Source organism: Xenopus tropicalis, chromosome 9, assembly GCF_000004195.4.
Source record: "Xenopus tropicalis strain Nigerian chromosome 9, UCB_Xtro_10.0, whole genome shotgun sequence".
In the NCBI taxonomy this organism is placed as follows: Eukaryota; Metazoa; Chordata; class Amphibia; order Anura; family Pipidae; genus Xenopus; species Xenopus tropicalis.
The window spans coordinates 40,118,621-40,145,820 of NC_030685.2; the positions used below are offsets into that span (position 1 = coordinate 40,118,621).

Genomic DNA, 27,200 nt, shown 5'->3' on the forward strand with positions numbered 1-27,200 from the left:
AGTGGGTCTTCGGGTTTGTAGGTTTGGTCACTGTAACTGGGTTTTGAGAAGAAAAATGGAGGCCCAAGTACATAAAATGAACGTACTGGAGCAGTTCACCTAAGAATAAAAGAATAACATGGTGAATAGATGTCTGCATGAAAAGTATCCAACAAGCAACAATTTTGAGAAAATCCTTAAAGAAGCGAAAGCTTAAATATTTAGGTATCACTATTACAGACAGGTTGGGAGTCACATTAACCCCCATATGTAATAAAAGGCACTAAGTTTGCCCAAGCATTTGCTCATGTATGTATATTTTTTTTAAAAAAGCCCATTATTACAGTTATACCCCCATATGTATTAAAAGGTGCTACGTTTACCCAATAGCAGTAACCCACAGCAAACAATAAGATGTTTTCTTTCAAATAGGTTACCAGTGCTTCCTGCTGATTGGTTGCTATGGGTTATTGCTCTTGGGCAAATTTACTGCCTATTATTGCAAAACCCTGTAAGTCTGAGTAGAATAGTAACATTCATTGTAAGCAACAATCATCAAATAATATTTAAAAGTTTTGATAATATTTGAAAGATACAAAAAGGGTAAAAGATACAAATAGATGAAAGTATATTTATTAGAGCTACGAGCTCTTTAATCCAGATGCTCATTAACCAAGCCGTGCACCCCTTACCCTAGCAGGGCTTCTCTATCTTAATCCTTAATCTTAATTCTAGTAACAGGATATGGTAAAATTGTTAAATAGGCAGCATATTTCTTATTCAACATGAGTTCAGTGGGTTTGTGCTGGATATACTTTTTTACTTATTATTTAATTTTGTTAATTGATGAGCTAAGCAATGCAAACGGGGATCAAAGCTGCTCCATGTTTTGTCCATGACAGAAAGATGATTAAACCACAAATCCACAGATTATCCCCCTGCACAGCAAAGAGTAAAGGAAGAGGGTTGCATATCAGTAATGTAATAATCTACATAGAGCATTGTTAATTTCTCTGTTTAGGTCACAAAATAACAAAAACTATAGATTTTTGTTGTGTTTAAAATAATAGGCAAATATAGCAATTTGTCAAAAAACAGAAAACAGGATTGATGAATCCTTTTGTAGACTTAAAACTAAAACAACATCCACAAAGAGCAATATTTATTAATGAAGCTGAAGGTTAGAAGCTTGTGAAGAAAATACGCTCACAATATTCATTCATGCATAAAGAATGTATTTGCCGCATTCGTTGATATGTCGAGAAATACATGAGAATAATGGTAAGTTTCCTAAGGAACAAAAAACACATCAAAGGTACTTACAAATGTACTTGCATCCATAGAGGCTCCATGCTGCGTGAGCCACTGCTGATCCCTTAATCACATATTATATGCTTGATATAGAATAATATTGTATTTTGCATTTTTTTTTATAATGGGCTTGTTAATTATGATAAAGAATTGTTAGTATATTTGTGTACCTATAAATCTAAGTATAGTCTCCACTATCAGTACAGTGTCAGATTATTTTTCTTTTTTTCTCAAGAATATGCTCATAAAACATTGCTATCTACTTGATAATTCTGTACTAACAAGCATTATAGAAACATACCATGAGGCTCTTTTCTCCATTACCTCCTAGATACCAATTACAAATACATGTCTACCTAAAGCTTTAAATTTCATTCTTTTCCATCAGCAAAACAGCTTATGTGTTCATGGATCAATGTTTTATTTATAATTATTTATCTATAGAACATAATGTTTATGAGTTAGCAGCAAGGCTAACTGCTAGCCACTTTTCTGCTTCCAGTCTTTTGTATGTCATCCCAATATATGCCTATATATATGTATATATATATGCTCAGGGGCTATTAGCCGGGTTAGAAAATTCTGAAACTATAACCAAACATCTTTGGCATGCTGGTTATGCATTAAAAGGTTTAAATTGCTAAATATATACTATGTCAGTTGTTAAAGTGAGTCAAAACAGGTGGAGGAATTATATAAGACACATGTAGCATGCTGCACCAATTTTAAGCTCAACCTCCACATTTATCCACACCCACCTCTAAAGTAATGTGCACTATTTGAAGAATAGAAATTACTTCACACAATGCAGAATACATAAACTTTGGCTAGACCATACAACGCTTTGGCTAGAACACAGACGTTTGTGATATAGTAACCACAGCAGTATACTGTATGTCATAATGACATTACGAAGTTGCCCCAGCAAAATATAGTACATAGTTACATAGTTACATAGTTACATAGGGTTGAAAAAAGACCAGTGTCCATCAAGTTCAACCCATCCAAGTAAACCCAGCACACTTAACCCACACCTACCAATCTAAACACTCACATACATAAACTATAAATACAACCACTAGTACTAACTGTAGATATTAGTATCACAATAGCCTTGGATATTCTGATTGATCAAGAACTCATCCAGGCCCCTCTTAAAGGCATTAACAGAATCTGCCATTACCACATCACTAGGAAGGGCATTCCATAACCTCACTGCCCTCACCGTGAAAAACCACCTACGCTGCTTCAAATGGAAGCTCCTTTCCTCTAATCTAAAGGGGTGACCTCTGGTGCGCTGATTGTTTTTATGGGAAAAAAGAACATCCCCCAACTGCCTATAATCCCCTCTAATGTACTTGTACAGAGTAATCATGTCCCCTCGCAAGCGCCTCTTTTCCAGAGAAAACAACCCCAACCTTGACAGTCTCACCTCATAGCTTAAATCTTCCATCCCCTTAACCAGTTTAGTTGCACGTCTCTGCACTCTCTCCAGCTCATTAATATCCTTCTTAAGCACTGGAGCCCAAAACTGCACTGCATACTCAAGATGAGGCCTCACCAGGGACCTATAAAGGGGCAAAATTATGTTCTCATCCCTTGAGTCAATGCCCTTTTTTATACAAGACAGCACTTTATTTGCTTTAGTAGCCACAGAATGACACTGCCTGGCATTAGACAACTTGTTATCAACAAAAACCCCTAGATCCTTCTCCATTAAGGAAACCCCCAACACACTACCATTCAGTAGATAGTTTGCGTTTATATTATTTCTACCAAAGTGCATAACTTTGCACTTATCAACATTGAACCTCATTTTCCAGTTTGCTGCCCAGTTATCTAATTTTGTCAAATCGCTCTGCAAAGCGGCAGCATCCTGCATGGAACTTATAGTTTTGCACAATTTAGTGTCATCAGCAAAAATAGAAACAGTACTGTCTATGCCCACCTCCAGGTCATTAATAAACAAGTTAAAAAGCAAAGGCCCAAGGACTGACCCCTGCGGTACTCCACTAACCACACTGGTCCAATTAGAAAATGTTCCATTTACAACCACTCTTTGTACTCTATCCTTCAGCCAGTTCTCTATCCAATTACAAATATTATGTTCTAGGCCAATATTCCTTAATTTGATCATTAACCTTCTGTGAGGTACTGTATCAAACGCTTTAGCAAAGTCCAAGTAGATGACATCAACTGCCATTCCAGCATCAAGGTTCCTGCTCACCTCCTCATAAAAGGCGACTAAATTAGTCTGGCAAGATCTGTTACGCATAAAACCATGCTGGCACAAACTAATAGTATTGTGAACTGCAATGTATTCAAGTACCCTATCCCTTATTACCCCTTCCAAAAGTTTTCCCACTACTGATGTCAGACTAACAGGCCTATAGTTTTCAGGCTGAGAACGGGATCCCTTTTTAAATAACGGCACCACATTAGCAATCCGCCAGTCTCTTGGCACCATGCCAGACCTCAATGAATCCTGAAAAATTAAGTGAAGAGGTTTGGCAATCACAGCGCTCAGCTCATTTAATACCCTGGGATGAATCCCATCCGGCCCTGGACCTCTGTTTACCTTTACATGTTCAAGTCTCTTTTGAATTTCCTCCCGAGTGACCCATGCGCCAATAGCTAAATTACTAGAACTGGGCATATTACAAGGGAAGCCTTCATTATCTGGCTCCTCAGATGTATAGACAGATGAAAAATAAGAGTTCAAAATTTCAGCTTTTTCCCCATTCTCATCAACCAACTTACCCCCCCGTGATAATAAAGTTCCCACCCCTTCTTGCTTCATTTTTTTACTATTCACATAATTAAAAAATAATTTAGGATTCTTTTTACTCCTAGCAGCAATATCCCTTTCCATTTCTATTTTAGCTTGCTTGATAGCTTTTTTGCATGCTTTATTTGCTTCCTTGTACCTGATGAAAGTTTCTGCTGTCCCAGCTAACTTGAATGCCCTAAAAGCACGTTTTTTCTTACCAACCTCGACAATAACACTTTTATCCAGCCATAAAGGTTTTGCTTTGCGATGCCTCTCCTTGCTTACAAGGGGGATATACTGTTGTGTATACCTACAAAGCAATGTTTTAAAGATGTTCCATTTTCCTTCTGTGTCTAACCCCATGAAAAGCCTTTCCCAGTTGACACATTGCAGAGATGCCCTTATACTGGCAAAGTCTGCACGTCTAAAATTGAGCTTATTAGTTACTCCCTTATAGCGCTGTCTCTGCAGCATTATCTCAAAGGAGACCATGTTGTGATCACTGTTCCCCAAATGCTCACCCACACAAATGTTAGAGCTGAGTTCATTATTATTAGAAATCACCAGGTCCAAAATAGCGTCATTCCTAGTGGGTTCTTGAACTGCCTGAAATAAAAAGTTGTCATTTAGCATATTTACAAACCTACTAGCTTTTTCTGACTTAGCCACCCCATTACTCCAGTCAATGTCCGGATAATTAAAGTCCCCCATAACAACAACTTGACCTAGTTTTGAAGCCTCCTCCATTTGCATCAATAGCTGGGCCTCATCCCCCTCATCTATACGGGGTGGTTTATAGCATACACCAATGATCATTTTCTTTGTGACCTTCAGCCCTACAGAAATTTCTACCCAAAGAGATTCGACGTTTTCATTGGTAATGTCTTTATTACATGGCTTTAAGTCTGACTTTACGTAAAGACAAACCCCTCCACCCTTTTTAATCTCTCTGTCCCTCCTAAAAAGTGTATAACCATTTAAATTCGCAGCCCAGTCGCATTTATCATCCCACCAGGTCTCAGTGATACCTATTAAATCATAATTTTCAATACATGCAATAGCTTGCAGCTCCCCTAATTTACCCGACAAGCTATGTCACAGAAGCTCCAGCAATATTTGTCACAATGATGCCAGCAATTTATACCACATAAGCCCTGGCAATGTATAATGCAGTGGCCCCAGTAATGTATGTCATAGTACCCCCAGCATTTCTCATGCATTTTCCCCAACAATTTATGACACAGCTATCAGAGCATTTCACAACACAGTGGTCCCAGCAAAATGTGCCACCAACAATATATGGGACAGTCGCCTCCTGGTCCTTCATATACAGTGCTCTGCAAAAGTATTTACCCTTTTGGACATTTTTTTTGTTTCACTGCATGACAAAATATACACAAGCACTTTGTTCAATGTGATGTTTTTATTTTATAGCACTGAAATACTTAATTATTTTTTACAAATTGTTTATTTTAAAGAAAAATTTCTGAAATATGACATGTGCAGCAGTATTGACACTTATAGATCTACATTTTACAGAATAGATATATCTTTTGAGGTGAGTATCTACCAGCTTTGCAGACTGGTCCATTCATCCAAAGACATTTTGTCTCGTTAGTTTATGTTAAATGGATGAAAGTTGTGCACCTCAGTTTTTGAATGGAGCCACCAATCCTGAGATTGGGTCTTTGACTGGGCCTCTGCATGATATTCACCTTTTGGTTCTTAGCCACTCCTCTGGGAATTTATTTTTGTCCTGCTCAAAGATGATATTTTGCCCCAAGTTTTTTTTAACAGACTGTTATGCTAAGTTCCATTTATTGTTCCTTCTCTTCAAGTCTTTTATCAAAATTCCCAGACCCGGCTGATGAAAAGCAGCATTCAAGAACAAATCTTTCTGACTGCTTAGAGAGGCACACCTGACAGAGAACTGAGCCATGCCTAATATTTGCCCTCCAAGAAAAGCAGGCCATGGTAATTGATACTGGATGGAGCTGTGAATACAAGGTGCAGGAGGTTTCTGTACTCTGCACCTTGGAAAAGATGGACTAGCAAAAGCAAGCACAAGGACACTGAGAATAGTGATTCTGAAGAAGTAGTATTTCATTTATGCACTTATGGGATCAATTTTTCTCCAATTAGTAATACATAGTGCTTGTGCCCATTATTAATTATTTATCTCATGTTTCTAAATGTAATTGGAATGCTCTTAATACCGGAAAGAAAATAACATTTTGTTAATTATATGGGTTCCCTCTAATATAAATGTCAACTCTAAGTAGAGATAGCAGACAAGCAGAAAGAGACACGAGGGAGGAGCTCGGTTGAGGAGAGATAGATCTGAGTATCATCAGCATAGAGGTGGTATTGGAAACCACATGAATTGATTAGTTTCCCAAGAGAGGAAGTATAGAGAGAAAGTAATAAGGGGCCCAGGACAGAGCCTTGAATAACCCCAACAAAAAGAGGTAAGGGAGAAGATGATACTCCATTGTAAGAGACACTGAAAGAGCGATCTGAGAGGTAAGATGAAAACCAGGACAAAGCAGTGTTATGGAGGTCAAGAGAGTGGAGGGAATGGAGGAGAAGAGGGTGATCCACAGTGTCAAAAGCAGCTGAGAGATCAAGAAGTAGTAGTAGTAAGTAGCGGTTTTTGGCTTTAGCCAACAAGAGGTCATTAGTTAGTCAGATTAGATCAGTTTCTTTGGAGTGTTGCTGTCTAAAACCAGATTGTAGGGGATCCAGCAGGTTATTCTCAGAGGGTGTAGAGGAAGTTAGCAAGAGTTGAAATGTGAGAAGATTGTGATCATAGAGGGGGAAAAGGGAGTTAGTAAAGTTGGAGATAGAATCTGGTAAATATAAGCTCCAGGGAGTTCCCATTGGAATGAAAGGGAAAATGAGAGCACAGAGGTAAACCAAAGGAGAATGTTAGTGAAATGAGTTTAGAGACAGCAGGGGCATTAGGATTGTTAAATCATACAGGATTATCACAGCATTTAGGCAAGAATGTAGAGATCTTACCCTTTGTTTAGGTGGGTCTGGGTGATCATGCCTCAGACCTTCAGCTTAGGGAGCCATAATGGAGAAAATCACAAGGAACGTAGTTGTTGGCAGGCACTCCGATAACCCAAAAAAGTGTCAAAAAGCAGCCATATTATAAGTAAAAAAATATAGTTTATTTAATCCATATAAAAAAACAAAGAGAAGACTTATGCATTTCGTATCAATAGGGTACTTAATCATAGGCTAAATTTCATTTACAACAAACACAGTATTTAAAGGTAAAGTGGCCAATAGGAGTGAACCTAGGATTGGCCAATCACAACCATCTTTCAATTACATGTAATTAAACAACTGGTGGTGAGTAATTAAAAGAGTTTTTTTTATGGATGTATAGTGTATCTCATTTGAGATAAAAGGCATCGCATTTTTAGGCACAATTTAATAGAGCATAAAGTTATACATAGCTGGTCACATCATAATCAAAGTTTAAACAGTTCAATTTATTGGAAGATTATAATCTCATTGAGAGAATAAACATCCTATATATTGGGCAAAATTTGACAAAGCTCATGGTTATACATAACAGGTCACATCATAAAGTTTAAACCGTTCGGCTGTCTAATTTTTAGAAAGAATATCCATCTCGTTTCTTTTCTTATAAGTGCTTGAGTGCTTGATATGTCCCACCCTGGGGTTGGGGATTACTCTATCAATTCCTGTAACATCTAAATAAGATAGTGATCTGTTAGAACAAAGTGTTTTGCTGCAGAGGTGTGACAATTTTCATTTGTAATATTTAGAATGTGTTCTCTGATTCTGTCTTTCAACTTCCTGCTTGTTTAGCCAATATATTGTTTCTTGCATTTAGTACAAGTGAGTAAGTATATGGCATATTTTGTATTGTAGTTGATATAATGTTTAATCTGGTAAGTATTCATTGTAGTAGATTAAGTAAATCTAGGTCTTAACAATAAAGTTGCAAGTGATACATTGTCTGGACCCGCATTTAAACATGCCTTTTGTAGATAACCAAGTATTTGTAAGTTTGTTTTGTTGGATCAAGCTTGTTGGATCAAGCTAGGAGATAATTAATTAATTAGAGTTTCTGATTTCTGTTTTCCTAGTTACAAATCTATATCCGTTGTCAAGGATTTGTCTCAGAATCGGGTCTGCTTTAAGTATTGTTAGGTTATTATTAACAAGGTTGTTATAGCTTTGTATTGAGGACTATAAGTCAGGATACATGACAAGGTCTTTGTGTTATCTATACAAGTTTTCCTCTTTTTAATTTGTTGTCTAGTTATGTCATCTCTGGTGTTGTTACTTATTTTATATATGTTAAAGAGATAAGATCTTTTAGTTGATGCAGCTTTTTCGAAGGCTTCCTGGATAATGTGCTTTGGGTAACCCCTATCAAGTAGGTCAAGAGGTCTTTGGATTTTGATAGAAACTCTGTTTCTTCTGAGCACATGCATCTAATATGTAAAAACTGGCTATATGGAATATTATGTATGAGGTGCTGGGAGTGGCAAGATTGAGCATTAAGTAATGTGTTAGCAATGTGAAGTGAAACAGGAGAAAAGGGCCTAAGAGAGTGAACCTCAAATGAGGAAAATAACAGAGAAGGAGGAAGTAGAAGAAAAAGAAAAATGTACAGCTGGGAGAAAGAAGAAATCCAACCCCACCCCTGCCCTGTTTCCAGGTCTGGGAGTGTGAGTAAGGTGTAGCCCCCCAAAGGACTGAGCAGCAGGTGAAGCAGTGTCAGTAGAAGAAAGCCTGGTTTCAGTTATTGCAAGAAAGTTAAAGGAATTAGTCAGGTTTGGACTTGGACCTGACCCAGACCCAACCCTTGCCGGTGCTCCCCCTGCCTTCCTGTTCCTCCTCTGACGCGTTAAACTTACGCACGCTCAGTGGAAGACGTCAGGTGGGGGACCCTGCGAGGGGTTAGGGGGGTCCCTGCGGGGAGGTGTTAGGGGACATGCCCAGCAGTTGCATCTGCTGGGCCCCGTTGGGCTCTGCACCCCCCAGTCAGACCCTGGAATTAGTGATGAAAAGGTCATGAATGGAGGTAAGTTTGTTGCAGACTGCCTGGTTTAACTGCCATTTTCCTAGAACTTGTGAAATATCAGCACTATATATTGGAGTATATAGCAGTATACAGCAGAGGGTTTTACGGATGAGCAGAATTACCTGTAAAAGTGAGAAGAGATATGAGTTAGTGCCATGGAATTGCCTTGTTTAACTGCCATTTTCCTAGCACTAGTTCCCCTAGGCTAGTTAAGGTAGGCCTAACAGAAAAAGTCATTGGCATAGCAAAGACAAGCTGAATTACAATTACCATTAATAGGGAGGCTTCAATATAATGGATATAATGCATTTGAGCATTTTTGGGTCAAAATCTCCCTTATGTGCAGACACAGGTATTGCTATGGTTGCTATGGTATTTTCTCCCCAGACATTTTCAGATAACTGTGACATTAGCCTTTTATTTGAATGGCATATTTTATATTAATATTGAAAATGAAGGAATCTGGCATGATCCACGGCCGCTACTCAGACTCCTGCCAGAACAAATTCACAGAATAATATACAACACAGATCTAATTTTAGTCCCTAGAGGCCATTTTTTGTGCAAAGTACAAACAGCAAGGAATGCATTTAACAAGTACCTTAGGCATATAACCACTTCAGGGACATATAAGGATCTCAGCTTCAAATATAAGTTCTTTTGCTCATTACTTGTTATGCTCACAAAAAATACAATATTCTTTCCCTCATTTTTCCTTAGCTTGTTTTATAGACCCTTGTCTTACCCAGACAGTATGTTAACAATTCCCTAAAGGTGACCGTACATGCACCAATGTTATCGTGCCAAACTAAGTATTGTATAATAATCAGTGTGTGGTGGGAGACAAGGTGACTGATATCAGTAAAAGCCTCCCATTTGACAAAAAAGTAATGTGTGTAATGTTATTAAAGATACAGTAAAGACTTGGGACCTGCTATGATTGACCTGCTGCAAGTGCTCTGTATCAAGGGTGTGATTATGTACCATTTTGTACCTTTATGTTCATTATGTTAACATGTAAACTTGTATTTGCTCACTCAAAAGTTAACCAGCACACAGCAAATTGTGCAATTGTTTAAGCTAATTGTGTTGGGTTGAAAACCCCAACATACTGTTCTTCGACTTTGGCTTATTCTTCCACTTCTTCTTCTTCCGCTTCTTCTTCTTGTTATTCTTAGCGCCCCTCATTTTCTAAATGCTACTCCTCCTACAGTTTTAGGGGTACAACAACCAAACACCCCACACTTCTTCACCCTATAGCGGAGCAGGTTGCTTTTGCGTTTCTAAGCAATCCCGCCCCCCGTCTTTTTGTGGTGCCGCTCCGAACACCCCAATTTTCCCATTGACTTTTACAGGGAAGATTTTCAAACTGCTGCCAAACTTACAGCTTTGAAGCTACACCCCCCAAACTTGAATCATGGGGTCATCACAAATGAAACAGCGACTTTTGTTGGATGACCCCAAAGTGGGAGGGGCCAACAACAGCCAATCAAATTTCACCCATTGACTTTTATGGGGAAATTGAAACAGCTGCCAATCTTACAGCTTTGCGGCTGCACTCCCCAAACTTGAATCACATAGTCATGGGGTCAGCCTGAATGAAAATATAATGATTGTTTGATGCCCAAAAGTGGGCAGAGCTGTGAACAGCCAATCAGATTTTACCTATTGACTTGGAGGGAATCCAACCTGCTGCCATTCTCACAGTAATAAAACCAGGGTCCCCAAACTTTGCAGAGTTAGGCACCAGGTAACTGTGGTTCAAGGTTAGAAAAGGTGGGTGGAGCCACCAACAGCCAATCAGATTTTACCTATTGGCTTTCAATGGGGAAATCCAACCTGCTGCCAGTCTCACAGTAATAACGCCGGGACCCCCAAACTTTGCAGAGTTAGGCACCAGGTAACTGTGGTTCAAGGTTAGGAAAAGTGGGTGGAGCCACCAACAGCCAATCAGATTTTACCTATTGGCTTTCAATGGGGAAATTCAACCTGCTGCCATTCTCACAGTATTACCCCAGGGTCCCCAAACTTTTCACAGTTGGTCACTAGGGGACTACCGTTTTAGTTTTGAAAAGTGGGTGGAGCAACCAACAGCCAATCAGAATTCACCTATTGATTTTTATTGGTTTGAAGCCAGAGTTCCCAAACTTTGACTTTCAGTCACTGGGTGACAATGCATTCAAGTTTTTTTTTTTTTTTTTAAAAAGCAAAGTGGGAGGGACCAATCAAATTTCACCCATTGACTTTAATAGGGAAATTGAAACAGCTGCCAATCTTACAGCTTTGAGGCTACACTCCCCAAACTTGAATCACATAGTCATGGCGTCAGCCTGAAGGAAAATATGATGATTTTTGGATGCCCAAAAGTGGGCGGAGCTGTGAACAGCAGAATCAGATTTTACCTATTGATTTGCTGCCATTCTCACAGTAATAACACCAGGGTCCCCAAACTTTGCAGGGTTAGTCACCAGGTAACTGCGGTTCAAGGTTAGAAAAAGTGGGCGGAGCCACCAACAGCCAATCAGATTTTACCTATTGACTTTTATTGGTTTGATGCCAGAGTTCCCAAACTATGCACAGTCAGTCACTGGGTGATTACGTATTCAAGCTGTGATACAGAAAAGGCAGATGTGCTTAACCAGTTCTTTCCTTCTGTGTATACATTAGAGGAGCCAGTGGGCCAAGTCCCACCCAATAGCTTCACTGTTGCCTCAGCTCCAACTACACAGTGGTTGGCACAGGATATGGTGCTTAAAGGGTTACACACGATAAATGTAAACAAGGCAACTGGGCCAGATGGAATACACCCTCGGGTACTGAGACAGCTAGGGACAGAATTGCAGTGTCCCTTGTTTCTGATATTCTCAGACTCGCTTTCATCAAGTATGGTACCTAGGGATTGGAAGAAGGCGAATGTCATTCCTATATTTAAAAAGGGAGTAAGATCTCAGCCTGGCAATTATAGGCCTGTAAGTTTGACATCCGTGGTGGGCAAGTTATTTGAAGGCTTGCTAAGGGATCACATTCAAAATAATGTAGTGGAGAATGCCATTATGAGCAGTAATCAGCATGGCTTTATGAAGGACAGGTCATGTCAGACCAATTTAATAGCTTTTTATGATGAGGTAAGTAAGAAGCTGGACAGTGGGGATGCAGTAGATATAATCTATTTGGATTTTGCCAAAGCATTTGATACCGTTCCCCACAAACGACTGCTTTCTAAGCTAAGGTATATTGGTCTTAGTGAAGTCGTTTGCACATGGATAGAAAACTGGCTACAGGATCGGGTACAGAGGGTGGTTGTTAATGGCACATTCTCTACTTGGAGTAAGGTTCTCAGTGGGGTCCCCCAGGGTTCTGTACTGGGTCCACTTTTGTTTAACTTGTTCATAAATGACTTAGGTGAGGGTATTATGAGTAATGTATCAGTGTTTGCAGATGACACAAAACTCTGCAGACCAGTCAATTCTATCCAGGATGTGACATCCCTGCAGCAGGATCTTGACCAACTGGCAATCTGGGCAGCTAAGTGGCAGATGAGATTTAATGTGGATAAATGTAAGGTCATGCATCTGGGATGTAAAAATATGCAAGCCCCGTATACCCTTAATGGGACTGCACTAGGCAAATCCATAATGGAGAAGGACCTTGGAGTCCTTGTAGATAATAAACTTGGCTGTAGCAAGCAATGCCAGGCAGCAGCTGCAAGGGCAAACAAGGTCTTGAGCTGTATTAAAAGGGGTATAGATTCACGGGAGGAGGGGGTTATTCTTCCCCTTTACAGAGCGCTGGTAAGGCCCCATCTAGAATATGCTGTTCAATTTTGGTCTCCAGTGCTCAAACGGGACATTATTGAGTTAGAGAGGGTCCAGAGAAGGGCAACTAAGCTGGTAAAGGGTATGGAAAGTCTCAGTTATGAAGAAAGACTGGCCAAGTTGGGTCTGTTTACACTGGAGAAGAGGCGCTTAAGAGGTGACATGATAACTATGTATAAATATATAAAGGGATCATATAATAACCTTTCTAATGTTTTATTTACCAGTAGGTCCTTCCAACGGACACGAGGGTATCCACTCCGTTTAGAAGAAGGGAGGTTCCATTGAAATATTTGGAAAGGATTTTTTACTGTGAGAGCTGTGAAGTTGTGGAATTCCCTCCCCGAATCAGTCGTACTGGCTGATACATTATATAGCTTTAAGAAGGGGCTGGATGGATTCTTAGCAAGTGAGGGAATACAGGGTTATGGAAGATAGCTCTTAGTACAAGTTGATCCAGGGACTGGTCGGATTGCCATTTTGGAGTCAGGAAGGAATTTTTTCCCCTCTGCGGCAAATTAGAGAGGCTTCAGATGGGGTTTTTTTGCCTTCCTCTGGATCAACTAGTAGTTAGGCAGGTTATATATAGGCATTATGGTTGAACTTGATGGACGTATGTCTTTTTTTCAACCCAACTTACTATGTTACTATGTTTTTTAAGTGGGTGGAGCCACAGACAGCCAATCAGATTTTACCTATTGACTTTCAATGGGGAAATTCAACCTGCTGCCATTCTGACAGTTTTAACCCCAGGGTCCCCAATTTTTTCACAGTTGGTCACTAGGGGACTGCAGGTTTAGTTTTGAAAAAGTGGGCAGAGCCACCAACAGCCAATCACATTTCACCTATTGAATTTTATTGGTTTGATGCCAGGGTTCCCAAACTTTGCACTGGGTGACTTCGTACTCAAGGTTAGAAAATGTGGGCGGGGCCGCAAAAAGCCAATCACATAATTTTCATTGTTTTCAGTGGGGATATTTTAACTGCTGCCATTCTCACATGTTTAATGTCAGGGTCCCCAAACTTTGCACAGTTTGTCACTGGGTGACTATGTTCCAAGTTTAGAAAAGTGGGTGGAGCCAACAACAGTCAATCAGATTTCACCAATAGACTTCAGATGTTTAAATTTAAACTGCTGCCATTCTTTAAATATTAATACTAAGGTCCCCAAACTTTGCAGAACTAGTCACCAGTTAACTGCGGTTCAGAGTTAGAAAAAGTGGGTGGAGCCACCAACAGCCAATCAGATTTTAACTATTGATTTTCACATTAAATTCAACCTGCTGCCATTCTCACAGTATTAACACCAGGGCCCCTAGGGGACTAGATTTTAAAATTTTTAAAAAAGTGGGTAGAACCACCAACAGCCAATCAAACTTCACCTATTGAATTTTTTTTTGTTAAATTTAAAATGCTGCCTTTCTCACACTATTTATGCCAGGGTGCCCACTGTTCTACTCAAGTTTAGAAAAAGCGGGCACACTCAACAACCACCAATCATAATTTACCTATTGACTTTTATTGGTTTAAATTTAAACTGCCTCCGTTTTTTAACTTAATTCTAGCGTCCCTAAACTTTGCAGAGTTAGTCACTAGGTAACTCCAGTTCCAGGTTAGAAAAAGGGGGTGGAGCCACCAACCTCCCATCAGATGTCAATCGTTGACTTTCAGTGGGGAAATTTAAATTGCCGCCATTCAGACACTATTAAAACCAGGGTCTCCAAACTTTGCACAGTGGTTTTTACTATATCACTGTGGTCCAAGGTTAGAAAAAGTGGGTGGAGTCAAAAGATCAGATTTCATTCAGTGACTTCACGTTTTTCAACCCAACATGAAGTTTGTTCTCAAACTTCCCTTTCTAGTTTTTTTGCTGCTCTTTCAGTGTGTCTTCGCCCAGGAAGAGGAGTAGTAAGGAGAAAAATTTAATATGTGTAGCTCAAAAAATCAAAATTATGTAACAGATGTTTAAGAAGATTAGCAGTGGATGCTGCAGCTCATACAGCAGACGTTAGGAGATGGATTAAAGCAGCTGTGACAGAAGAAGTGAAAGCCGTTAAGAGGCCTAGACGTAAGGTGGATCCAGACCCACTTGTCAGCAATTTGAATAGGTCAAGCCAACCTTTTGCTACTGTAATGTCAGATGAGGAGGATGTAAGAGAAGCAGACATCACTGGTGTTTGATTTAACCATTAGTGAAGGTGGTCAGGATGCAATTAAAGTTGCCAGAGAAAACAGAAACTGAGACTGGAGTATCAAATCCATAAAGGAAAAGTAACACTAAAATTTTTACAAGGTATTTTCTAATAAAGCATTCAGAGTAATAAACACTGGGAAGGATTGGGCAATTATTGGAGCAGGGTAGAATAGATTTTTTTACTTAAAAAAATTTTGTGTTACTTTTCCTTTAATTCACTTAAAAGGGATAGTGTGACATTTCCAATTAATGAGATTATAATTGGATATAATTGTTAATGAGTGGGAAAATATGGATGGAAAATCCCCATACATACAAGAGTTCTCAAAATGTATTCTTTTCCAGTGGAGGAAGAACAAGTGTAAGATACCCCCAATGGTAGATGCAGTAGTAGCATGTTTATTACAGCATTGCCAGTGGAGGATGTGGTTTCATTACTCCACCCTATGAATAGGAAAATGAAGGCATCTCTTAAGAAGTCAAATAATGCTCTGGGGGCTACTGTAAAACCAGCATTAGCTTTAACTTCAGTATCCAGAGCACCTCAGTGCTGGGCGTTAAAGTAGAGTAGACGGTAATAACTGTAGGAGTAGACAGAGCAAACATATTGGATGCATTCGCAGAAGTCAAGTTGGCATTGAATTTCATACCAGAAACCTTAATTGTAAGTTAGGTCATCATCTAGGGCCATGGCTTTGTCAGTGGCAGCTTGTAGAGCCTTGTGCTTGCTTTCATGGAAAGCTGACAAGGCTTCTAAGATGAGCCTCTGCAACTTACCTCTTCTGCCTTCTCCTAGTTCTGGCCCTGGATAACTCGTACATGAGTAGCAGGTGTAAAGTACAACAGTCCATTGACCATGGAAGTGCTGCACTTTGCTTCTTGCAACAGATGCTGTAGCAAAGACCACCCCATTACAACACCGGACCTAGATAGAGCACTGTTGCATTGGACACCAATAAGTGTAACTTTCTGGGCATTGTAAATAAACAATTTTAATTCAGCAGCTATTTAAAGCAACATTTAATAAGGATATGCTGAGAAAGGCAAATATCAAGGCACCATTTAGACATCAGGAAGCATTTACTATACTTAGAAACTCATTATTCATTATTTTTCATCTTATATGGTAACGTCATTAAATATTTATGCATATAACAGTTGTGTCACAAATCTTGAAGCACTAAATAGAATAGCTAAAGTATTTACATTTATACACTTTATACACTTTAGCAACTACATTTGTCTCCATTTGCCTTCTACCTTTTGTTAACTGATATTTGTTGGTGAAGAAGTGTTGGAGTTTATCATATACTAAAATTCCTTTTTTTTAATTATTTTTTTAGAAACAAAAAACTGTTGTGTAATGAAATGTTTACCTATTCTCCCAAGGTCTTCTGGGAATGGTGGCTCACATGATGTATACTCAAGTGCTCCAAGTAACTGTAAGTTTGGGGCCAGAAGACTGGAGACCACATTCCTGGGATTATGGATGGTCTTTCTGGTAGGTAGCAGCAGCAAAGTGTAATACTAAACAAGATTAAACAAACATTTTCCATTTGCTTTTATTAATTTAAAGGAATATGCAATACCATTTCTATATGAGAATTTGTCTAATGGAATTATAAAATTGTGAATATAACAATGTTTGCCTTTTGCATCTCTCAGCTTCCATTTGTAGACATGCCAAGACTCCAGTTGTTTCCTTGGGTTGCTGGCAATTCTATTCCAGAGGGCACTTGATTATAGGAAATAAATCCAAAATAAGCAGGCAGGGTAGCAATCATTTATACATTTTTTTAGTTTAGTTTTTTAATAGTTTATCACTATTAAAGTGGGTAACCCTTTGCTTATGCATACAAGGTGATTTCAAAATACAGTAGATTTTGCTTTAGGGCCATCCTATATGTCATTTTACTCTTCAACTCACAAAATAAAAATTTAAAATTTGCCCACCTTTACCTAGATTTGGCTTACCTTTACATAGTTACATAGTTACATAGGGTTAAAAAAAGACCAGTGTCCATCAAGTTCAACCCATCCAAGTAAACCCAGCACACACAACCCACACCTACCAATCTATACACTCACATACATAAACTATATATACAACCACTAGTACTAACTGTAGATATTAGTATCACAATAGCCTTGGATATTCTGATTGTTCAAGAACTCATCCAGGCCCCTCTTAAAGGCATTAACAGAATCTGCCATTACCACATCACTAGGAAGGGCATTCCACAACCTCACTGCCCTCACCGTGAAAAACCACCTACGCTGCTTCAAATGGAAGCTCCGTTCCTCTAATCTAAAGGGGTGACCTCTGGTGCATTGATTGTTTTTATGGGAAAAAAGAACATCCCCATCTGCCTATAATCCCCTCTAATGTACTTGTACAGAGTAATCATGTCCCCTCGCAAGCGCCTCTTTTCCAGAGAAAACAACCCCAACCTCGACAGTCTAACCTCATAGTTTAAATCTTCCATCCCCTTTACCAGTTTAGTTGCACGTCTCTGCACTCTCTCCAGCTCATTAATATCCTTCTTAAGGACTGGAGCCCAAAACTGCACTGCATACTCAAGGTGAGGCCTTACCAGGGACCTATAAAGAGGCAAAATTATGTTTTCATCCATTGAGTTAATGCCCTTTTTTATACAAGACAGCACTTTATTTGCTTTAGTAGCCACAGAATGACACTGCCTGGAATTAGACAACTTGTTATCTACAAAAACCCCTAGATCCTTCTCCATTAAGGAAACCCCCAACACACTACCATTCAGTAGATAGTTCGCGTTTATATTATTTCTACTAAAATGCATAACTTTGCACTTATCAACATTGAACCTCATTTTCCAGTTTGCTGCCCAGTTTTTGTCAAATCGCTCTGCAAAGCGGCAGCATCCTGCATGGAACTTATAGTTTTGCGCAATTTTGTGTCATCAGCAAAAATAGAAACAGTACTCTCTATGCCCACCTCCAGGTCATTAATAAACAAGTTAAAAAGCAAAGGACCAAGGACTGACCCCTGCGGTACTCCACTAACCACACTGGTCCAATTAGAAAATGTTCCATTTACCACCACTCTTTGTAATCTATCCTTCAGCCAGTTCTCTATCCAATTACAAATATTATGTTCTAGGCCAATATTCCTTAATTTGATTATTAACCTGTGAGGTACTGTATCAAATGCTTTAGCAAAGTCCAAGTAGATGACATCAACTGCCATTCCAGCATCGAGGTTCCTAATCACCTCCTCATAAAAGGCGACTAAATTAGTCTGGCAAAATCTGTTTCGCATAAAACCATGCTGGCACAAACTAATAGTATTGTGAACTGCAATGTATTCAAGTACCCTATCCCTTATTACCCCTTCCAAAAGCTTTCCCACTACTGATGTCAGACTAACAGGCCTATAGTTTTCAGGCTGAGAACGGGATTCCTTTTTAAATAATGGCACCACATTAGCAATCCGCCAGTCTCTCGGCACCATGCCAGACCTCAACGAATCCTGAAAAATTAAGTGAAGAGGTTTGGCAATCACAGCGCTCAGCTCATTTAATACCCTGGGATGAATCCCATCCGGTCCTGGACCTTTGTTTACCTTTACATGTTCAAGTCTCTTTTGAATTTCCTCCTGAGTGACCCATGCGTCAGTAGCTAAATTACTAGAGCTGGGCATATTAAAAGGGAAGCCTTCATTAACTGGCTCCTCAGATGTATAGACAGATGAAAAAAGAGTTCAAAATTTCTGCTTTTTCCCCATTCTCATCAACCAACTTACCCCCCCCCCCCCGTGATAATAAGGTTCCCACCCCTTTTTACTATTCACATAATTAAAAAATAATTTTGGATTCTTTTTACTTCTAGCTGCAATATCCCTTTCCATTTCTATTTTAGCTTGCTTGATAGCTTTTTTGGATGCTTTATTTGCTTCCTTGTACCTGATGAAAGTTTCTGCTGTCCCAGCTAACTTTAAAGCATGTTTTTTCTTACCAACCTCGACACTAACACTTTTATTCAGCCATAAAGGTTTTGCTTTGCTATGCCTCTCCTTGCTTACAAGGGGAATATACTGTTGTGTATACCTGCAAAGCAATGTTTTAAAGATGTTCCATTTTCCTTCTGTGTCTAACCCCATGAAAAGCCTTTCCCAGTTGACACATTGCAGAGATGCCCTTATACTGGCAAAGTCTGCACATCTAAAATTGAGTGTTTTAGTTACTCCCTTATAGACCTGTCTCTGCAGCATTATCTCAAAGGCGACCATGTTGTGATCACTGTTCCCCAAATGCTCACCCACACAAATGTTAGAGATGAGTTCATTATTATTAGATATCACCAAGTACAAAATAGAGTCATTCCTAGTAGGTTCTTGAACCGCCTTAAATAAAAAGTTGTCATTTAGCATATTTACAAACCTACTAGCTTTTTCTGACTTAGCCACCCCATTAATCCAGTCAATGTCCGGATAATTAAAGTCCCCCATAATAACAACTTGACCCAGTTGTGAAGCCTCCTTCATTTGCAACAATAGCTGGGTCTCATCCCCCTCATCTATACGGGGTGGTTTATAGCATACACCAATGATCATTTTCTTTGTGACCTTCAGCCCTACTGAAATTTCTACCCAAAGAGATTCATTGGTAATGTCTTTATTACATGGCTTTAAATCTGACTTTACATAAAGACAAACCCCTCCACCCTTTTTAATCTCTCTGTCCCTCCTAAAAAGTGTATAACCATTTAAATTCACAGCCCAGTCGCATTTATCATCCCACCAGGTCTCAGTGATACCAATTAAATCATAATTTTCAATACATGCAATAGCTTGCAGCTCCCCTAATTTACCCAACAAGCTTCGCGCATTAGCCAGCATGCAGCGTAGATTACTACTTCTCCCTCTGATGTTTACATTAGCTAATGGAGAGTTAGAGCTAAGGCAAATATTAGACTGTTTTCCTTGTAACGGAAGCTCCTTATCTGATGAACTATATGCCCCCCTCACTCCTCCCCCACAACCCTTTGCTAGTCCCCCTGCCCCGTCTACACTAACTTTCCTATAGTAAAACCCAGTATGTTGTGTAATGCTCTGGTTAACAAGTAGAAATTTAAATTCCTTAACTCCATCTTCTACAACTTGTAGGTTACACATCCTTTTCACGCTTGTTGGCACACAGAAAATGTGGATTTGTCACCAGTGCTAAGAGAAAAAAAAATTGACAATATTGTTGTGGTGCCTTCACCTAATAGGATTAGGGAGTACACATATAGTTTGCCCCACTAGGGAAATAAATATGGTCTAAATTATAAAGTATCTTTATTGTGTGGGTCATCTAATACAGCACAAACTTAGGATACCAGTCAATTAAAGATCTTTAATAGGGACCTTGTTTGACTGCTGAAATCTCCTGACTGTCCTACAAGGAGCGGAAAAAAGCTGCTCCTGGTAACTACCAGTTCTCCAGTATCTGTATTTGCAGCAGTACTGTATGGTATCAGCAGATCAGTGCGCTTAAGGTGCTTCTACCAATCTTGTAATATGTAATATAGTAACATAGTAAGTTGGGTTGAAAAAAGACATACGTCCATCAAGTTCAACCATAATGCCTATATATAACCTGCCTAACTACCAGTTGATCCAGAGGAAGGCAAAAAACCCCATCTGAAGCCTCTCTAATTTGCCGCAGAGGGGAAAAAATTCCTTCCTGACTCCAAGATGGCAATCGGACCAGTCCCTGGATCAACTAGTACTAAGAGCTAATATGCATTTCAAAAATGTAAAGTAATCATTCAAAAACCTTTTTTGAGTGCTTATGTATGAAAGAAAGCCTATGTGTGAGAGAAATTGTATATTTCTGCTAGCAAGAGCATATTAAAGCTAATTGCATTGTACAGATTGCCATAACTGAACAAGAAAAATAATGTTGTCCTCTTTTTAAATGTATATGTACATCACTTTTAAAGTGAGTTACAGAGCCACAAGATTCAGAATACATGGGAGGCCAAAATCTCTTGTCATTCAGATTCTCACATCTAAATACTTGGTTCTTGCTGGACGCACACAGTACACAGGTCTGACATGGATAAACAAACTGGTTAATCTAGAGCACCTATAATGCCTGCAGCATTTGTCTGTTTACTGACCAGTCTCCTATTTTAAATGTGATATTAGCATTTAATGACTGGCACTTTTCCAAATCAATGAAAAAGTGTGAGCAAACTCTGCCTCTGATTCATACAAAACACATTACGTTCTCCAGAGGGGCAGTAGTTCCATCTTCCATATAATGATTGCACATTCGTTTGGGGAAACTTAACCTTCATTGTGATTGCTCGTGGAAAATAAATATCATGGCATAGCCTCATTTTAGCTTGAGTTTCAAATATACAAATGAAAGACATAAAGTCATCCATTTGTACAAGCAATTTTTAAATAAAGTGGTAAAAGTTTTTTAAGAAAAATAACACAATTTATTAAGGATATGTTTTGACATAAATACTATTTGGGATTCAATTTATATTATATAATTTATATAATTAAACTGGCGAGAGGGGAATCAAAGGGAATTAGACATCTTATTACATAAAACACCTAACAATAGAAAATTGGTGAATGTTTCTGTTGTGAACTCTAATCTCACATTTTGATAAATCTGCCTCTTAATGTAAATTGGTAAAGAAAACATGTCAAACACCCAAATCCTTGAGAGGCAAAGGAATGAAATATATACTATAGTTGGTAGTGTCAAGTCTAAAGGGACTGGACTTGCTGAGTAACAGTGAAAGATTTCACTAATAATCCAGACTGCTTCTTTAATTCGTCTGTGTGGTAGGATATTAACCAGCATTTTAAATACAATCCCCAAAATCTATTTGCAGTTGTTCCATTGATTGATCCAGTGACAGTATTAACATAAATGTCATTTAATCGGGTGTTCATTTTTTAAGTTATGTGCAGTGAAAATCTGTTGTGAAACCACCAGGGTAAAGATGTTAAAGTTGCATTTTATGCTGCAGACAGGTGACGCTACAGGCTACCTCTTGAGTACAGTTGTTCCAGAAATGGCTTTTTCGCATCCCTTTCAAATAATCCATCTTCTTAGTTTAAAATATGCATGTTGCTGTCTTCAAAAAAGTTTTCCTTTTGCTTTAGTTGTTGTTAGACTGCTGAGATTCAGTTAATGATGGGCACTGCACAATATACTCATAAGTGCAAAGAGTAGAGGCACTGCCAAATATTTGTGGAAAAATGTAAAAACCATGTTCTTCATGTTTTTCATTTTAATTGTTTAATTTTTAATTCATAGACATTCATGGCTAGATGTTATTGTTTTTAGTGGAAATTAGTTTAGTTGTGGATTTAAAGAACTCTTGAATCACGAAAATCAGAATGTGGATAAATGGGCCTCCCTGTGTGGTATGTATCAGATTGCATTGCTTATCTATATGTAAATTATAAACTTGATTCAAGATGCTATATAAAATTATTTTTTCATTATGTGTCTGGATTAATGATTCTGTGTAGAGAATAACTTGTTATATGTTGATAGACCGCTAAGCCTTGCCTTGAGGTGTTAGCCTACTGTCAGGGGTTAGGTAGCTGGGACCAGCTTTCTGGGGGTAAAGCAGCACTTGGCACAATTACAACACGTGAGAGTGTAGTCTCTTTTAGGCAGTTTATTTTCACTTGCACAAAAATGACAAAATTGTTCAAAATAAAATCCTTGCCACTTAATGGGCTCTAACTAACACAGGTAAGTTGTCCTAACTAGCCAGGAGCAGACTTACTGCCTGTCTCCCACACAGAGAAAAGAAAAACAAAGTTCAAACCTTCTGGTGCTTTCAAAACTCTCAGTCAGCTCCCTGTGTCTTTCCCCCAGACTGCAACCTTCTACTTTGGCCCAGGCTGCCTTTTAATTAACCAGCTGAGATGCCTCAGGTAGACCCACAACACTATGTTGGCCTATTCACTTAATGTAATTGTTTAGTGGTTGTTTAGTCTCCTTTGTGTATAGATGTATATTCTGACAACATATACAGTACTATAGTTCATTGTTTGTGCTCAGGTGTTTGTTTCTTTGGGTGCACTTCCTTCTGAAAAAATACAGGAGATGTTGATTGTTAAAAATCCTCCTAGGTTTTTCCATTATTCCAGCAACACTTGGATGACTAATAGTTTGTTTGCTGTGCACCTTCCCTCTTTGTATTGATCTAATCTGCTTGCCCTCCAGGCATTTAAAAGTTTAGGAAGGTATAAGAAGGACTACTTTTTAAAGAACATGCAGGTAGTACAAACTGAGAGTCTGGTAGAGACTAAGGGATGATTTAGGAACATTTGGTCCCTAACACTATGTTTGAGTTCTTAAACAAACTCAAATATGAGTGGAATATGATATATAGAACATGTGTTGTCATAATCTAAAAAAGTAGTGAAATGACATTTGAACTGCATCACTACAGCTTAGTTCTGGCTTTTCTGATTGAAGCCATAAACAAAACATTCTTATATAATGCACTGAAAGTTAAATTAGGTTTCTGAAGAAACCAATTTCCGCTAATCCTCTTGGTACTGCATAAAGTCTCAGTTATTTCTTAAAAACGTGCTTATTCATTTTCTTCTTATAAAGGTTATTTATAATAGAATTCAAGTGAGAACAGATTGATAAATGGTTTAATTACCAAGGGACACTAACCACCCATGCTTAGTGAAGCAAGAGACCTGGTGATTAAATATTACTTTTATAACCAATGATAATTTAGGGAACTGGAATTAGAGTAAAAAAAAAAAAAATTATGAAGTTACTAGGAGGATTATTTACAATAAAATCACTTATATTTTAGAGTACACCATATCAATTGCATTGTAATTACTATACATAAAAACTTATTGTCCTTACACTTAAGACGCAGTGCCTTGATCACAATCCAGTAAATAGAAATATTCACAAGTTTTGTCAATTTGTTCAGAGTATAGGGAAACCCAACATGACATTTTCCCAAAGCTTTTTCTAAAGCCTGGAATATTAAACCAAATTTACTACTTAACTGCTAATAATGGGTAGTAATATAAGGACTGAAGGATTTTCTGTTGATCCTTTCTACTTATAGTGTTGTATTGTTGGACAGTACAGTCACTTTATACATTAAGGGGAGTATTTCTTACCATTGTAGACCCATAGCAACCAATCAGCAATTAGATTTGAACAATCACCTACATTAGAAAACAAAAGCAAAATGGGATTGGTTGCTGTGGGCAACCCCATTGGTGGTATTTGTCTCCAGTGTTAATAAATACATCCCTGTATGTCACACAGTCAGACATTTTCTAAGCATATTCATGTTAAATTTGAGATAGTAAAGAGTAAAGTGTCAATAAACAAGCAGATGTTGTCAGTCTAAGTAAATGCCCAGGGGCTTAATGCAGAGATTATTTATTTTTTTAACAAACTGTTGTACATCCTTACTCCCAGGAGTGTTATCCCTTAGCAGCAGAAGTTTTAACTTGTAAATGCGACCCTTTCAGACTTCAATGCCTTGTGACTACACCCTATATAATAATGTTGTGTATAGACCAAGTTTCAATTTGAACTCTTTATACTTTTATGTTTTCATTTACAAATTAAAACCAAAGGGAATGGTGGTTCATCATTTCTGTAGAGCATTACCTTTAGATGCAATGAATTTATATTTCATGGGTAATGGTTTCTGTTACATAGGATGGCCATCTTTCTTCCTCATTAGCAGATTACATAGTCAAGAATAAAAATACAATCAATATCTGATTCAAAATGTAAAGAGGGTCCTGCCCAAAAGAGCTTACAAACTAAAATATGAAAGTCAATAATTTGGTATATTGTCCTAATAGTTTGTTTATACTGTACGATTATTGAAATGCAATTATGGCAACCTTAAAATAAATGTATGCAATACAGGGAATAGAAAGGATAGGGAAGTATGAATGAAAATAATGGCACCCTAAACCCAAACTCTCATCTATGTAAAAAATAAGAGGAAAAAGCTAGATACATACAATCTGGCACTATCAAATATCTGTCCAATATTTAGGGTATATCTCTGGTTGGCAGGTATTCACCAGCAGATGAAAAAAGCACAAATCAAGTACCTGAAATATCACATAACCCAGTATTCCTACCAACATTACTTGGTCTTTAGAGACCCAAACTGACAATCTGTGAGTTCTGGCAAAAGCCAGAGGGGCTGCTGTAAAATGCCATAGATAAGTGATCCCCAACCAGAGGCTCATGAGCAACATGTTGCTCACCAACCCCTTGGATGTTGTTCTCAGTGGCTTCAAAGCAGATGCTTATTTTTGACTTCCTAGTTTGGGGGCACGTTTTGGTTGCATAAAAAACAAGTATAATGCCAAACAGAACCTTCTGTATGTTGCCAGTCCACATAGAAGCTATTAAATAGCCAATTATAGCTCTTATTGGCACCACCAGGAACTTTTTTCATGCTTGTGTTGCTCACCATGTGGCTCACAGGTATAAAAGGTTGGGGATCCCTGCCATAGACAGTCACTTTTTATTGGGCTGGTGTAGCGTTGTTTTGCCCTCTGTGTACTTGAAATGCCAGGGCCTATTTTGAATCCTAGTCCAGGCCTGGTCTTGAGGCATAGGGTGTGTGGGAATAAGTATAGCAGGGTGACCAGATCACTTGAAAATTTAGGAACACATCTAACAAACAGATGTTGCAGGGTAGCACTGATTGCATTTAAAATAAACTGCTAGCTGGGTATTTTAGACACATCCCTGAATTTTCAAGTCCTCTGGTCACCCTAACTTTAAGACTACCGAGTAAGTACTGTTATACATTGTACCTTAAATTTTATACAATAACAAAAAAGGGCAGCAAAGGCCATCAGGAAAAGTGTCACCTCAGAGAACCATTCAAACTCTTAATCCCTTTCTTGGAGTGGAAATGTTAGGAAGCCATAAAACACTGCTATTTTGAAAGTTGGTAACTAATAAAGAACACAATATCATTGTACTATTTAACAACAAAAACTAGAGCATCAAATGTTGCGTCGACAGCCAAGTATGAAAAGTATAAAACTTGTTGTATTTTTTATACTTTTTCATATTATGTATGGTATTGTTTAACCTTTTTTTTGTTTTGGTAAATATTCCTACAAATCATTGTTAGGATATAAATATATATATACTTTTTTTTTTTTTCTTTCAGTCTTGCCTGGTGCGCCTTTACCTGCTGTATGGCGGCCTCTGTTACTACTTTGAACTCTTATACCAAAACAGTTATTGAGTTTGGAAACAAGCAAAAGATTTTTGAACAAGTTTTACAAGAAGAACAAGCATTAGTACATCAAAATACACTCAAGAACAAGAAAGAACAGCCAATCAAGAAGGCCCAACCAATCCAGAGTGTCTCTAGATCATTGGAATTAGCTGAAGACAATGCCAGACATGTAAGGAGGTCAATATTAACATCTGCTGCAATAGACCTTGGGGAAATCCCAGAGGCGCTTGGAGAGGAATAGTGCTGAATATATATGTTTGTTTACTTGGCATGATGATTATAAACATAAATTTATTGTGCATGTACCCTATGCAGAGTTTTATTTTAAAGCAACAAAGCACACTCTATCACTAAATATTTTAAAAAGTCAGATGTGTAGTCAGTGTAGCTTTCATATTGTGAAAGACTACTGTACTTGGTTTACATCAATCTATAAAGCTGAAGAGCTAAAGCACCCCGAGGTACTGGGAAAAAGTTATGTTTTAAGGCTCCTTGTCAGTATTGTCCTGTTGTTTCTGTATATTCACAAGAAAAAGTGAAACCCAAAGTAAATTGTCAATTAATTATGAAAGTCTGGCTGTAAATTAGAGAGATTACAAAAACATGCGTTGTTATCAGAAACCACTGGTATCACAAACCATAACATTTCTTTTCTACAACAGCAGTTTGAACTCTCCTTGTAAATGCATATATGCCATAAGAAAAACCTATAAACTGGTCACAGATAGTGGAATATGCATATAAAGCATCAAGCTGGAATACTCAATAGCTGCAAGAAAAGCT

At 38.3% G+C, this 27,200-nt stretch overlaps 1 protein-coding gene across 1 annotated transcript in view; it reads left to right on the top strand.

Annotated features, from left to right (window-relative positions):
* The window catches only part of gsg1l (GSG1 like), an 87,367-nt gene extending 60,379 nt beyond the window's left edge, over positions 1–26,988 (top strand). Inside the window, exons 4-5 of the mRNA XM_018097635.2 lie at positions 16,530–16,641; positions 26,346–26,988. Coding sequence (XP_017953124.2) covers positions 16,530–16,641; positions 26,346–26,658 — 425 coding nt within the window. The 3' untranslated portion in view covers positions 26,659–26,988. The remainder of the gene's footprint in view (positions 1–16,529; positions 16,642–26,345) is intronic.
* The last annotated feature ends 212 nt before the right edge of the window (positions 26,989–27,200 follow it).